The 13,684-nt window shown below is 42.4% G+C and overlaps 2 protein-coding genes across 5 annotated transcripts in view; both read left to right on the top strand.

The window, feature by feature from the left end:
* The first annotated feature begins 77 nt into the window (after positions 1 to 77).
* On the top strand, positions 78 to 4,766 carry bcl6b (BCL6B transcription repressor). Of its 2 annotated transcripts, none has more exons than XM_072376658.1 (12): positions 78 to 200; positions 540 to 608; positions 706 to 920; positions 1,062 to 1,310; positions 1,467 to 1,601; positions 1,786 to 1,978; positions 2,118 to 2,329; positions 2,417 to 2,523; positions 2,627 to 2,770; positions 2,874 to 3,004; positions 3,573 to 3,710; positions 3,849 to 4,766. In XM_072376658.1, exons 3-12 carry the CDS (start codon positions 721 to 723, stop codon positions 3,987 to 3,989), a joined length of 1,650 nt encoding a protein of 549 aa, XP_072232759.1. In that variant the 5' UTR covers positions 78 to 200; positions 540 to 608; positions 706 to 720; the 3' UTR covers positions 3,990 to 4,766. The 2 variants fall into 2 exon arrangements, with proteins under 2 accessions (XP_072232759.1, XP_072232758.1); XM_072376657.1 differs by having other exon boundaries at positions 2,871 to 3,004.
* A 2,042-nt stretch (positions 4,767 to 6,808) lies between these two features.
* Positions 6,809 to 13,684, top strand: part of slc16a13 (solute carrier family 16 member 13) — a 10,355-nt gene continuing 3,479 nt past the window's right edge. Inside the window, exons 1-4 of one of the 3 annotated variants that reach the window (XM_072376491.1) lie at positions 6,809 to 6,938; positions 11,748 to 11,978; positions 12,659 to 12,802; positions 13,197 to 13,453. In XM_072376491.1, the coding sequence (XP_072232592.1) occupies positions 11,750 to 11,978; positions 12,659 to 12,802; positions 13,197 to 13,453 (630 nt within the window). In that variant the 5' untranslated portion in view covers positions 6,809 to 6,938; positions 11,748 to 11,749. Of the gene's footprint in view, positions 6,939 to 11,346; positions 11,979 to 12,658; positions 12,803 to 13,196; positions 13,454 to 13,684 lie in introns of those variants that run through there. The other 2 variants (XM_072376492.1, XM_072376490.1) reach the window with 2 other exon arrangements.

The following is a 13,684-nucleotide window of genomic DNA, read 5'->3' as shown; positions in this document are numbered from 1 at the left end:
ACAAGCAGCTCTGGTTGTAGGGGAGTTTCCTGCAAGACATTATAAAGAGCTCCCTCCCGGAGCTTTCCTTCATAGTGTTGCTCTGAACCAGTGGAGGCTGAGGGTGAGCCCTGCTCCTCATCTCTGACTGCTGACTAATCACTGAGACTTGGGTTTGACGGCAGCGCAGCACACGCCAGTTCTCGTCCCTGCTGGTCGGGGTAAGTTTTGAGTAAATTCACATGTATTTTGATTATTAGTCTGATTATTGTTTGCTTCCATTAGCTTATTTGTTTTTAATGGTTTAATAATAGTTTTACGAGACAGTTACTCACTAACTTAACTTAATTAAAGAGGGATGCATTTAAGATTTCCACAGATCGATTTGTACATATTTTTTATTTAGAGTCACTGAAAGGAAAATATAGAGATTACATTATTAACTACCACACCCAAAGGTGAATATAGATTATTTTTTCATACTGTAAACAGTGTAAAATATAAAATCAAACATGCACACAAGAGAATAATGAAATGTTTGTTCCTTTTTCCTGAAACAGGTACGAGTAGGGAGCTGGTCTCACCTAATATATGTGTCTGGGACACTCCAGAATATTTATTACATACAGGTGGGTCAGTCTGAAACCTCACTCATTAAAACATTTATCCTTTCAGCCCATGCACTGTGAACACTACTATTTTTATCGTATAATATGTTTCCAACAGATCCAGGTGAGCCTGATGGAAGTGTTGGAAGGATACAGAGCCGACAGAGAACAGGTGATGCGGGCTGAGGGGTTCGTGAAGGAGTTCACGCGCCACTCCAGCGATGTGCTGCTGAACCTGAATGAACTCCGGCACAGAGGCATCCTGACTGACACCACCCTGGTTGTTGGCAACGTGCACCTGCGGGCACATTGTGCTGTGCTGGTGGCCTGTAGGTCAGTGTACAGGTCAAGACAGGCCCTCTGTGTCTATGGCAGGGAGGAGTCTTCAGGTTTTCTCTGATTGTTGCAGTTTATGACCCAAAGGAAACTGCCGGGAGGCGCTCACATGAGTTGCATTTCTTTCTCTCCTGGCAGTGGGTTCTTCTACTCTCTGTACTCCCGCCGGGGGCTGCTTCAGGGGCGTGGTGGCAGCGGGGAGCAGCTCATGACCGTGTCTCTTCCCAACACCTTGGATCCGTCCTGTGTATCCCTGCTGCTCGACTTCATGTACACCTCCCGCCTCCCTCTGACCCCAAGCATCGTCTCCGGAGTGCTGGCAGTCGCTGCCTACCTGCAGATGGACCATGTGGCCGATACCTGTCGGGATTTCATGCAGATGCACTGGTGAGGGCCTGAAAACAGCATTTATTGTCTGACAAGATCTTGTGGAATAATAACGTAGGAGATGGCGTTATGTGCAAAGAGATTTAAAAGTCTGCCATATGTTCCAAACTGAGCTGGTATGAGAAATGTTGCATGTTTTGGATTTTTCTTTTCCAGCACAGAGAATCTGAGCACAGGTCACCCCCGGTTGGAGCTGGACTCCAGGGTGTCTGTAGCCTCTGTAGTCCCCAAAGGAGGGGAACTGCCTCATCCAGGATCTAAGCAATCACTCCCAACAACAGGGGAAACAAGGTAAGAGAATTAGCATTATATCTGATAATGAAAGATTAAACAAATTGATTTTCTTGTTTGACTCTTGACTCATGACTTTGGGATTTTGTTTTCAAATCATTAGAGGTGCTGTTGCCGCAGCGTTTGTGCCTTTGTCCGTTGACAGATTTAGCTCATTACAACACTTCCTGTGTTTTTCCTGCAGGCTGCCTGTTGTTGCCGAGGGCTCTCTCAAGCCAGGGGCTTTCCTGACCTGCCAGCTGAGGTCAGATGAGCTCAAAGAAGTTCCCGGGTCACCTCTCTTGGGCACCACAAATTTATCTCCAAACAGCCCCGCCCGCTCCAGCTGCCACCCAAACTCTCCTGCTGAGTCCAACACCTGCAGCAAAAACCTTGTGGTAGGTCTCAAGAAAATCGGCGAACGTAACAAACCCAAAGGACTTTTGGGAAAGTCAAGATTGCTGTTACAGCTGTAGCTTGAGTAGGAATGAACAAGAAAACTTAATTAATCAGATGGATTTTTATCGATCTTTTCAGAGTGACACCAATGCTACACCAGACCCAAAGGCCTGCAATTGGAAAAAGTACAAGTATATTGTGCTAAACCCTCTCTGTGCTGCTGCTACGGTGAAAGTGGAAGAGACGGAGGAGCTTCAATGCCAAGCATTAACCACTGCTAACAGGATGGACTCAACACCAAAACAACCAGCAGAGGCGTGGTCTGGAGAAGTGCCTGGTCAGATTGATAGGTAAACCGGACAAATAAGAGATAACACATGAGATAACAGAGAAACAAATAAAAGACCTTGCAGCAATGTTGAACCTCTTCTCATCAGACAGGGGCAGGCCTCCTGCTACGAGGGTTCTGGCCGAGCCCCTCCCCTCGGGCCATCTCCCTCTGTGGACCACCCAACAGTTCCTCCCTCTTACATAGAGGGATCAGGTAGGCACAAACAGCACGTTTTTACAAAGATTCTTCCTCATATGATCAAAGATAATTGGTGTCTTAAATCTTCTTTTTTCCATCTTCCCCTCGGCTTCTCCAGTCTCACCCAGCACCATTTTTCCAAAACTGCAACCCTCTGATCCAGAGGCTGCTCATCTCAACCAAACTCCAATCAAACGTGAGAACCACTTTGTGCCCTACTGCTATTCCGGCAATCTTCAAGGACCCAAGTCTGTCTGCACAGGTGAAACTACATAATCACGACTGCATCTGTAATTCATTCTAGTTCAGCACATGTTTTGGAAATTCGCGGCAAATATGTAACAAAATGAACTTTACTCTAGCAGGAGATAAGCCGTACCGGTGTAATGTGTGTGGAGCTCAGTTCAACCGACCAGCCAACCTGAAAACTCACTCCCGCATTCACTCTGGAGAGAAGCCTTACCGCTGTGACACCTGTGGGGCCCGCTTTGTCCAGGTGAGGGTCACACTCTCTGTGAATGTGTGCACAGGAGTACATGCTTTGCTTTTTTTACATTCCCTCCATCCTTTCAACGCGTTCATTCCCACAAAAGGTACTGATACCGAACCGGAGTGCGGTCTCTGAGAAGTGAAGCATGAACACCCCTTTCTGTAGACAACATAGGGGTGTCTAATCATACATTTTACTATCAATTTTATTGACTTTGTGTTCCATAATTCTCTTAAACTTAAAAGATAAGCATCTCATTATGACAAGAGGCTTTAAAGCAAAGACAATCACTACATCGGGAATTAGTTTGTAAATGCATGGAGCAGTTTTTTTAACATATACTTTTGGATCAAAGCTGAATAAAAGTGCACTTACAGAGTCTGCATTCCTTCTGTCACTTGTCTAGTGAGGCATCAGGGTGCATTTTAAAGCTTTTGATTAAAAATTATTCTGAGAAATGTTGCATATTAACTGTAGATGACACCTGATCTTTGATAATGTGAAATGGCAGCTACATGTTCGAGCTTTATTTGGGCCATCTTTAACAGTTGTTCCTTGTTTTTCCTGGTGTCAGGTTGCCCACCTTAGGGCCCACGTCTTGATTCACACGGGGGAGAAGCCCTACCCCTGCCACACCTGTGGCACCCGGTTCCGCCACCTGCAGACCCTGAAGAGCCACCTGCGCATCCACACTGGGGAGAAACCTTACTCTGTAAGTCTGAAACACACAGCAGCAGCGTGTGTCACCCAACAAAAGCCCAACATAACAGAAAGAAAACCAGTACGCAGTATGCTTTCCATTGTCTTGTCACGTCACATGACGTCTAACTCGGAGCTGCTTGTATTCCAGTGTGAGAAGTGTGACCTTCACTTCCGACACAAAAGCCAGCTGCGTCTGCACCTGCGCCAGAAACACGGAGCCATCACCAACACCAAGATCCGCTACAAGGTGCTGACCGAGCCCTTCCAGCCCTTTCTGCAGGCCTGCTGAGGAGGGAAATGACTCATTAAACACAACTAACACATTGAGCGTCATCTAAATCTATTAGAAAATGTGAACTGGAATTGTCATTGAAAGTAATCTATCAGTTAAAACTGCGCTGATTAGCTGGCCTGAACGGGATATCACATAAAGAGACAAAATTATCAAATTTGGAGAAGAAAAAAAAAGGAACACATTTACATATTTATATTGTTGGATTGTTGGAAGGTTTGGAGCTAACATATCATCTTAATAGAGATTCTGGGTGGATTCTCTTTTACAGAGATATGAGAAAAGAGTTTGAGGAAGTATTTTTGAGGGTTTGTGACGAGATGAAAAGAAGGGAAGAAATAAATGGAGCAAAGTATGTGCACAGAGGATGAAAGAACAGTGTGTGTGAACAGTTGGACAGAAAGATGAAGCAAGTTCGAGGAAGAGGTGGGGAGTTTTGTAAAGTTTCGAGTAGAACATGAGTTTTAAATCTGGTAGAGCACTTCGTCTTTTTTTTTCCTCTGAAATGTATATTTAACTTGGATTTGCCTTAACTTTACGGCCTGGGGCCTGTGTGTTGTTCATAAAAAAGCGATATCTGCTCCTACGGTCCAAGCAGGCAAAGGACTCGTGTTCTGAATATAAAGTGTTTAAAAATCAGGTGTTTTTTATGATGAAGGCATTTAAATAAGATAACTGAAAGCAATTGAATGGTTGATAATTATATTAATTCTGTATTTGTATGAGTTCATTTGCGGGACAAATTTAAATTAAATCATTTTTATATCATTTGGACTTTGGATGTTTGGTGTTTCATTCATTTATTTTTGCACCACATAAAACACATTTAAAATGGCATAAAAGAATAAAAAAAATCATAACTTTCTCTGTAAATTTTCATTTTACCATAGATGTATAAAACCTGCTTTCTCTCTGCTGCTCTTCCATCCTTCAGCCTTTCTCCTCCCTGAACTTCCTTCCTCTCCTCAGAAATCTTTCTGCCCATGAATCACATCTTCTCTTAAGTCACCCCATGCCACCATTTTTTAAGACTTGTGCCGTGTTTGTCTTGGTGTGGAAACAATGAATTCTAGGGCACCTGTTTCCTCCAGGGTCCTAATACTCCACAATCTAACTACCAGCCGACAACACGTGAGAGAGCTTTAGAGTGCTTCCTGAGGGTGACAGGGTGGCTGCGGAGGGGCCGCAGACTCCTGCTGAACTCTCTCACCCTCTGTCATACCTGTTTCCTGCTCCCTGATGAGTGGTGGCGTGATGGGCTTATTGTCTGCGCTCAGTCGACAAATACTGGAAGTTTGACGGGACTTTCCAAGCCCCAGCCCCCCTCCCCTGTCCTCCATTTGAAAAAATAAATAAAACTTGTGATTTGTAGCTTTTCCCTTCATCAGTTTGTCGCCAATCAAACACTGACAGACGCCTCCGTGATAGTTAGTTCACGAAGGTCAGAAAAGAGAAAACTTCAGGAAGTGAATAAGACATGAGGAAACGTGTGTTGATTTCAGTGTATTGCTGGAATGCTTTCGGGGATTTTATTTTTTAAAAAAAAGCTTCAGAGAAATACCTGATTTCAATGTTACATAGAGACAGATATGATTCATGAGAAATAATAAGTATGAGGCTGACAGATTTAGTTAAGGAAGGGAATCAGTTACATTGAACAAATGCACAGAACAAATTAAAAGATATGTCAATAATCAAAATACAGGCAAAGACGACTCTTGCCTGGAGCGCCATATTACCCAGAGGCCCTGGGTGGAATAGACTTTGATGTGTGTATTTGAACATTTTGTTTCCACTAGTTAGCAAAAGCACAGTTTTTGGCAGCAAAATAAGTGGAAATAATAGAAATATTCCATGTAGGTATCACAGTAAATAAACTGGATTCACATAAATACGACCTCAAACAATCAAGTAGAGACTGTTAAGAGTAAACACAGGTACCAGACTCTTGATAATATGACCTCTGAGGGCTTCAAGGCAGATCTGAATTTAAGGCCTTGTGGTTGCCTCCCTCTAGTGTTAATCTATCGACTACACATGGGTCAGTTATGTCAAAGCAGCCTTAAATTTTCACCTCTTTGTCAGAAATATTGCACCAGATTATCTAATGTGCTGATTATATTGTGTTCTCTGGACTCTAACAGTGAAACTTGACATTTGATTTAAGCTTTCTGTTACTCTTCTTGTTCTTTTTCCTGGGTGAATAATCTACTGCTCCGAGTAGTTGCAGTCCCGGGCACCCGAAATTCAAAATAGATCAAAATTAAATTAGTATTTTTTTAATTGTACTTTTTAAAAATATTTACTGTGTGTCTCCATAATTTACATGACAACTGATGTGCTTATAATTCAATTTGTCTGGAGAAGGACAACAAGTAAGGAAATCTTTGAAGACTAAAATTAAGAGCCAATAGTATTTAATATGATGGAGATGAAAGATTGGGGAGAAAGAAGACTGAAATTTATTCAATTTATTGTTTACAGTATGTCAGCAGATTTCTGACGTTGAAAAAAGACTGAAAAAAAGAAAGGAATTAAACACGTAGTCATACATTTACCAAAAACAAGTATATTGCAATATATCCGGCCATACTGATATGTTCAAATATGGGTTAGTTTATGTAATACATTATGTAACATAAAGTTAGTTCTAATGCTGAGATAAAAACAAAACATTATGATTATTGATTATCATTAGCAGACTAATATCAACAAACGTTTAAACTGCTTTGGTCCACGTGTTTTCATACATATTTATGATTTATGACACTTTAATGACGAATGAGCGCGCTCAGTAACGACTGCGCACGCTCAGCTGTTCGGTGAAGTTCCTTCTGTTGCTCACGGTGACGCTGGAGCAGCGCTTCGTGAAGCTTTCTGTTCATCTCGGTGAGGGCTGGAGCCTGTGGACCATGTGCCGCTGTGGAAAGAGCTGACAGACCGAGGGTGAGTAGAGCAGCGCAGGTGTCGAGTTACGTACAGCTCCGTGAACATTTCACGGCTCAGGCTGAAAAACAGTTCGAGCTTGCTCCTCATTGGTTAACCGGCTTTTTCTGTTAAGAGTCCGCTACACGGTCAGAGGTTATGAAAAGATTACTTTACGCAGTAAACAGTGTCATAACTACCTTGCAGTACATCAAGTAGTATAGCAAATACATCTGAAGAAAAACGCGTTTAAATACACATCTATAACATGTCAGCGAGATAAAATTCGCAAAAGAAATTATAAAACACTGTGTTTGTGCTCGGTTGGATGCGCAAGCGCAGTGACAAGCGACATCAGGTACATATTCTAGTGATAAAGCACGTGCACAGTGTACTGTTTATACCTGATAAACGAGTTTTGTTCGTCTTTATGTGTGTGTGTGTGTGCATGAGTGGAATATAATTAATTGAATGGAAAAATAAACCTTTATTTATCAGACACAAGTACCAAGGAAACGATTTCCGGTGACTTACCTTTATTGTTTTGATAAGATATTGTAGCCGGGTCTTATTTCCCAGCATGCTTTGCGCCACTGTTTTGGTTCGTCAATTCTGGTAATAAGAACTCGGTTGCTCGTTAATTTCTTGTTACCAATGTGTGTATCTTTCTCGTGTGATTTTCTGCTCGGTCTGATCTGTTGGTGTAGTTAGTTTATTCACTTTAATTTGTGACAACCTTAGTGTGTACGTGTAAGATTGAGCCCCCCCCTGACTTCTAGTCTTGTGCTGCATTAGTAGAGATTTTGTACATTGAATAAAAAAGAATGTATGGAGGCTGAAGTAATTTATACAAGTATTACATACAAGTTACTCTACTGAAATATTCCTCAATCAACTCTACCAGATCATTCTCATTGTGATTGCTCGTCATTGATCAGTTAAAAATATACAAAAATGTATTATTGCATTGAGAAATATATATTGTTCAGTGTAACAAGGACAAGGCCAGAATCCACTGTTGGATGTGCGATCCGAGAAATCGTCATGTCACAATAAATACATCTATGTGGGCTCGAGAGTACCTTGGAAAACCATTGTCAGTCACCACAGTCCACGACTCCATCCTGAACGTGTAACGGAAATACACGAGGAGGACGTCAGATGAGTCCACTTTTAGCTCGTTTTGGGGAACAAAATACATCTGGTTCTGTATGTAATAGATGAGAAAGACCATGCAGGTAATCAGAGATAGGTTAAAAAGCCAGTGATGGCATGGGTGGAGACATATGCTGCCATGAAGGTGGCCTCTCTTCCGGAGAGTGTCATGATTATTTCAGCAGGACAATGCCAGACCTCATTCAGACCTCATTCAGACCTCATTCAGACCTCATTCTGCACAACATCCAGCTGGGTGACCAGACCGCCTGCAGTCCACATCTGTCTCCCATTGAAAATAGATGACGCACCATGAAGAGGAGAGTTAGACAACAGACAACAACGGCCACAGACTGTTGAGCAGAAAATCTTGTTTTCAGCCAGAACTGAAACAGGTTCTTCCTGTCTCCCCTCAGTTCACATACCCTCATAATTTATGCATTTACGCCCTCAGTGTAAATTAAATTAAGCATGAAGTAAACCAATCATAAAAAAACCCCTTTCCCTCTCAAATTCTAGCTTTTATCATGAACGCAGTGAGGTTTCCTGTGGAGGAAATGTCATCTCAAATGAAGCTTCTGGTATCAGCTCCCATAATAATTTCCAACGAATGCTAATAGAAACACGGCACGTGATCCTAATGTTTCATTTCTTTCACAGCTTTTGCTCCACCGGAATCTGGAGTTTGTAATTGTGCCGCCCTTCCTCTGCAGTTAGGTCTCCAGTTCTGCCGCTCACTCATTTATCTAAACAGATTCACACAGAGTAGTTAAATCAATGTAAAGTTATACAAGAAAGTTGTTTTTGGTAAATTTCTCAGTTTAGATCCTTTTTCTTTTTCAGCTTGTGTGCATAAGGGGTTTAAAATTGTGCTGACTGTAAAATCCTGTAATTCACTTTGGCTGTAGGTGGCATTTAGTTAGGAATGGGTCAAGCCTGCGACTTGTGGCTTTGGCTCATTTTTAAATCTCATCAATCTCTACAGAACATGGGATAATACTGCTCAAATCCTCAATGGTACAAGTTATTGTTGCCTAACTTTACCTATTCTACAATCACATGCTTCCTTTTTCACTGTTGATGAGCTGATGAGGGCCAGTGGAGGTTTTTCCGAGGTTGGATCGAGAACTAGGGAGGTCTCTTGGATGAGACATCAAGAGTCTTCAAGGTACAGAAAGATGTAAATAACCACAAAATGATTTACAACATATCTTTAAAAAGCTGGGGAAAAAAAGGCTGGAAAACTAAACTATAAAGTCAACAGCTGGAGGAACATGTTGCAACTGATCAGGAACATTACTGGGTATAAAGAGAGCACCTTAAAGAGGCAGAGTCTCTCAGAAAGAGCGACGGGCAGAGGTTCAGTCATTCTCCTCAGTTTTCCAGACATATATGGACAGTGCTGTGCATATTTGCGCTAAAATGAGTTAATATTATCCGTGAATTTTTAACTGAATGAAGCCGTTCACAACTGATGAATGTGAAGCGAGGGCAGCTCTTTCTTGTGGGGTTGTACAATGTTCTTGTCGACAGTGAACGTGTCTTAATGTCTGCACAAAGCCACTGAACTTTGTAATGATCTCGGCCCCAGACAGAGTGGTAACAATCGTATGCTCAGCTGATGCAAGTGCAGCCATAGATAAGCAGAACCACTCCCGCAGCAGGCAGCGTGACAGGAACTGACGAACATTGGAGTACAAAACCAAAAGCTATAAAGAGGTTATTGAGGCCTGCCAGCTGAACCTAAAAGACGTAATATATGACTTTGCACTAATGAAAGCCAGATGTGAACAAATGTAATGTAAGCAGAACCTTACAGTTGGCCTCGGTGCAGACATCTGCGCTTTCACCGACTCAGTGTTGCCTCTGCGAATGATTCATGTCTGCTGTGGTCACACAGCTGCTGATCTGCTTCCTTCGTTTCTTTCAGGAGTCTTTAGCTGTGGCTGTTTAATTTGAAGTTGCCATTTTTTCACCCGCTGCTGAGGTTAGTTTGAGGCGAATTGTGGGACAGAAGTGTTTGTTGTGAGACGTCTGGTGGATAAAACGCCTTGTTTGGTGTGCATTAATGTCGACGGGGGGGCAGAAGACAGGATGAAGGCAGGCTGCAGACAGAATAGTGAGCTTTCATGATTTTAAAGCATTTTTATGTGTAGTACGGTGCTGCTTCCTCACACTTTTGACACCAGAGTACATTTTGAAAAGATTTTACTTTATGTTTGATTAATACAAAATGATTGAGCCCCACAGTTTACGGTCATTTAGAAACAATAATGTTTCATTCATTTAACTTAACAGAAGCAGAATTTGTGTGACGCGACTTTAAAAATTACTTTAAAGTAAGCACTAATAACATCTTTTTTTTATCTCTTTGAGTTATAAATAAAATTAATAAATGCAGAGATGTTGGTACATCTGCTCAGATGGCTTCATACCACTGTTCCATTTAAGGAATGAATGTGAACTAGCTAATACATTCAAATGAGGAACCAGTTCAGTTGAATTTTGAGTGAACTGAACTTCCAGATAGCTCTTGTCAAGTGGAAACCTTTGCATAAAATCTTTGGACTTGGGGTTGAATTTAAGGCCTTAGGACTGACATTACGTTGTCTGACCAAGCATGAACTCAGACACAAAACTGGATGCAGCAGCATTCTTCGTGGTGTAAAAGAGCATGTGTCATGTGATCAGCTTGTTACTGCCAGCAGCTCAACGAATGTGGCTGAAACATGCCTTTCTTCTTAAAAATGAGGAAAGTATGACGAAATTTTGCTTGTTTTCTTGTGTTCATGTGTACAAATCCAATTTGCATTCACACACACAAACACACACACACACAAACGCTTGTTTTTCATTATCATTGTCTTGATTGACCATCATTCGTCCCTTTGCCCCTCACCCCTGACCCCAAACCTAACCATAAATCCTCAGAAATCCCTTTAAACACGTGGGGTTCCCCCCATTTGGTCTTCACAAAACATGCTTGACCTCAGAATAATGGGCTCCTTGTTTTCTAACTTTTTGAATATACAGAAAAGCACACACACACACACACATTAGAGTGTTTTTAACCATTAGTAACACAGTTAAGTCTCTACAAAGTTAACAACACAACAGATTTAAGAAATACTGATTGATTTTGTAACTCATTTATAAACTTCTAAACTGCTGTTAAACAAAAATAAAACATATTAACCAGCACTGTGGTTATTTAAGGTAAATTATACAAATTGTCTTATGATCAAGTGTGTTTCCTTCCCTCTTTTCTTCTTCTCTTCTGCTTTTTTATGTAGATGCAGCGAAGACGAATTGTTGAGAAATTCCTGCAAATGTTGATTGAGAAGCTGATTTGAAAAAGTGAAAAGTTCATCATAAGTAATCATTGAACATTTGTGAGAAGTCCCTGCCCCAGCTCACCTCTCACCTATATCTGGTCAAACTGTTGAGCCGTCCAGAGGCGCACACACAACACGACCACAGCGTTTATTGGTCTGTGAGAGGTTAATCATTCTGGTTTTGACAGTACAGAGAGGATCTGAGACTTACTTTGCTTACTTTCCTTTTCCTGTGGCTCCTATTTATGTGTCTTCTTGGGACTTCCTAGAAGAGTCTGCCCTTCCTGCTCTGCACATGCTTTCGTTTTTATTGGTTTCTTTTTGGTTCACTCTTTCGTAGACATGAGCAAGTCGAAGCAGAGATCAGAGAGCAAGGCCGGTGAGGCGGAGGGCCCCGACGGAGGCTGGGGCTGGGTCCTCCTTGCTGCCATGTTCATCAGCACGAGCCTCGTGTTCGGCCTGATGCGCAGCTTGGGCATCTTCTTCGTGGAGTTCGTCCACTACTTTGAGGAGAGCGCTCAGGCCATCTCCTGGATCTCGTCCACCGGCCTGGCAGCACAGCAGTTCTTCAGTAAGTCGCTGATGCATATCAAAGCATGAAAGTGCTGCTTCTAACGATGCAGGTAACATATTGTTCTGATTGGGAAAAAAAAAAATCTCCACATACTGGTTTTAAATTGTACCCGACTTCCAGATTGTCTCAGAGCCTGAACTAATGTCTTCAAATGCTCAAAATTACTAAATTCACTCCGAAATAAAACAGAATCCCAACATATAGGAAGTGTGTGTTTATCTAAACGATCGATGGATAATAAATTTATGAATGAATCCACTTTTCCATTTCCACAACTGTGAAAGCAGGCAGCTTATGGAAGAATCATTCATTCAGGTGGCTGATTCATGCTTCGTGGAACAGGAGCTGCAACTAATTAACTCCATAAAAAGCACTTTTTATGGAGTTAATGTCGTAGAGGAAAAGGACAAAGGCTCTCAAGCTATCAAATACATCAGACAGAGTTTAGGGAAATGTGTGTAAAACAAAGGAGAAGACGTCCTTTGACTGAAGGATGGAGGCATAAAAGCCTTGTGGTAAGTGTCACAAAACACTGAACAGTTCGAATAGAGTTAGAGGAGATTGGTGCTGATTGTGTCACACTGGTTGGAATGAAACACTTTTGGCAAACCTGAAAGTTTGTCAGGGTGATAAAATGCAGATAGCTTTATAGAGATGTGTGTGTGTGTGTTTTGCAGGTCCACTGGGTGCAGCGCTGTGTAACGCCTATAATACCAGGATGGTGGTGATGACGGGAGGCTTTCTCGCTGCGCTCGGCCTCATACTCGCCTCACAGGCCACCTGCCTTGTGCACCTCTACCTCACAATGGGTTTAATTTCAGGTGACCCTCAGAGTCAGCTACATTTATTTAAAAAACTTTTAGATACTTTGAAGAGCAGGTGATCTGAGCCTTGTATCAGGACGAGACAATTCCTCCAAGTGCTGCTTTGAGTTAAATAGTCGTAGCATCCATGTGCTCCAACTTTGTCCTTCAACTTGAGTAGAGATACAACTGTATCAAAAGTCTTTTGTTTAACCTTTCAGGGCCAGTCGGGTGACAGCATGAAGGAGACTTATTTCACATATTTGTCTCTTATGTAGTTAATTTTTCTTCTTTTTGACTGATTTTAGAGGTGTGCAGACTAGCAGTTAATCATTTAACTGTTTCACCACAATAGTGACCTGCAGGGGCCAAAACTGACCTCACAGTGCGCTTCATGTACTCTGTCCTCCAGGTTTAGGTTGGGGGTTGGTCTTCAGTCCTATGGTGGCCACAGTCATGGCTAACTTCACCCGCCGACGGACCCTGGCTTTGGGACTGGGGTTCTCCAGCATCGGCCTCTCCTCCTTTGCCTTTAACCCGCTCTTTCAGCTGCTGGTGGAGACGTACGCCTGGCGGGGCGCCCTGCTCATCCTGGGGGGCCTCAGCCTAAACATTGTGCCCTGCGGAGCCCTCATCCGCACACAGCAACAATCGAAAGCCCCAGAAAAGGTAGACCAGATCAGAGAGCATCACTGTAGTCTATACAACTAAAGCGTGCATTATGTGTGGTAAAACTTCTTCTTTGTGGGGGGTAAAAAGCAGAACTGGAGCATTTTAACTGGAGAAAAAATCATAACAACGTTTCCCATCTGTTGAAAGTTGAGGTTAGGGTCTCACCCCGGGCTGCCCCTTGTGACCCGGTTTGTCCCGGGGGGAGGAGGGCATTCAGACACTGTGTAG

This window comes from Leuresthes tenuis, unplaced genomic scaffold (genome assembly GCF_036924035.1).
Source record: "Leuresthes tenuis unplaced genomic scaffold, fLeuTen1.0.hap1 SCAF_22, whole genome shotgun sequence".
NCBI lineage: Eukaryota > Metazoa > Chordata > Actinopteri > Atheriniformes > Atherinopsidae > Leuresthes > Leuresthes tenuis.
Note: the sequence above shows the minus strand (reverse complement) of the source record. Positions and strands in the feature narration are given on the sequence as shown.

What these genes read in the sequence shown, in the direction of transcription:
- bcl6b (XM_072376657.1), top strand. Translation starts at nt 721, where the DNA reads ATGGAAGTGTTGGAAGGATACAGAGCCGACAGAGAACAGGTGATGCGG. An exon ending in GATTTCATGCAGATGCACTG is followed by an intron (nt 1,311 to 1,466) that starts GTGAGGGCCTGA and finishes TTTCTTTTCCAG; the next exon opens with CACAGAGAATCTGAGCACAG. An exon ending in CCTGCAGCAAAAACCTTGTG is followed by an intron (nt 1,979 to 2,117) that starts GTAGGTCTCAAG and finishes CGATCTTTTCAG; the next exon opens with AGTGACACCAATGCTACACC.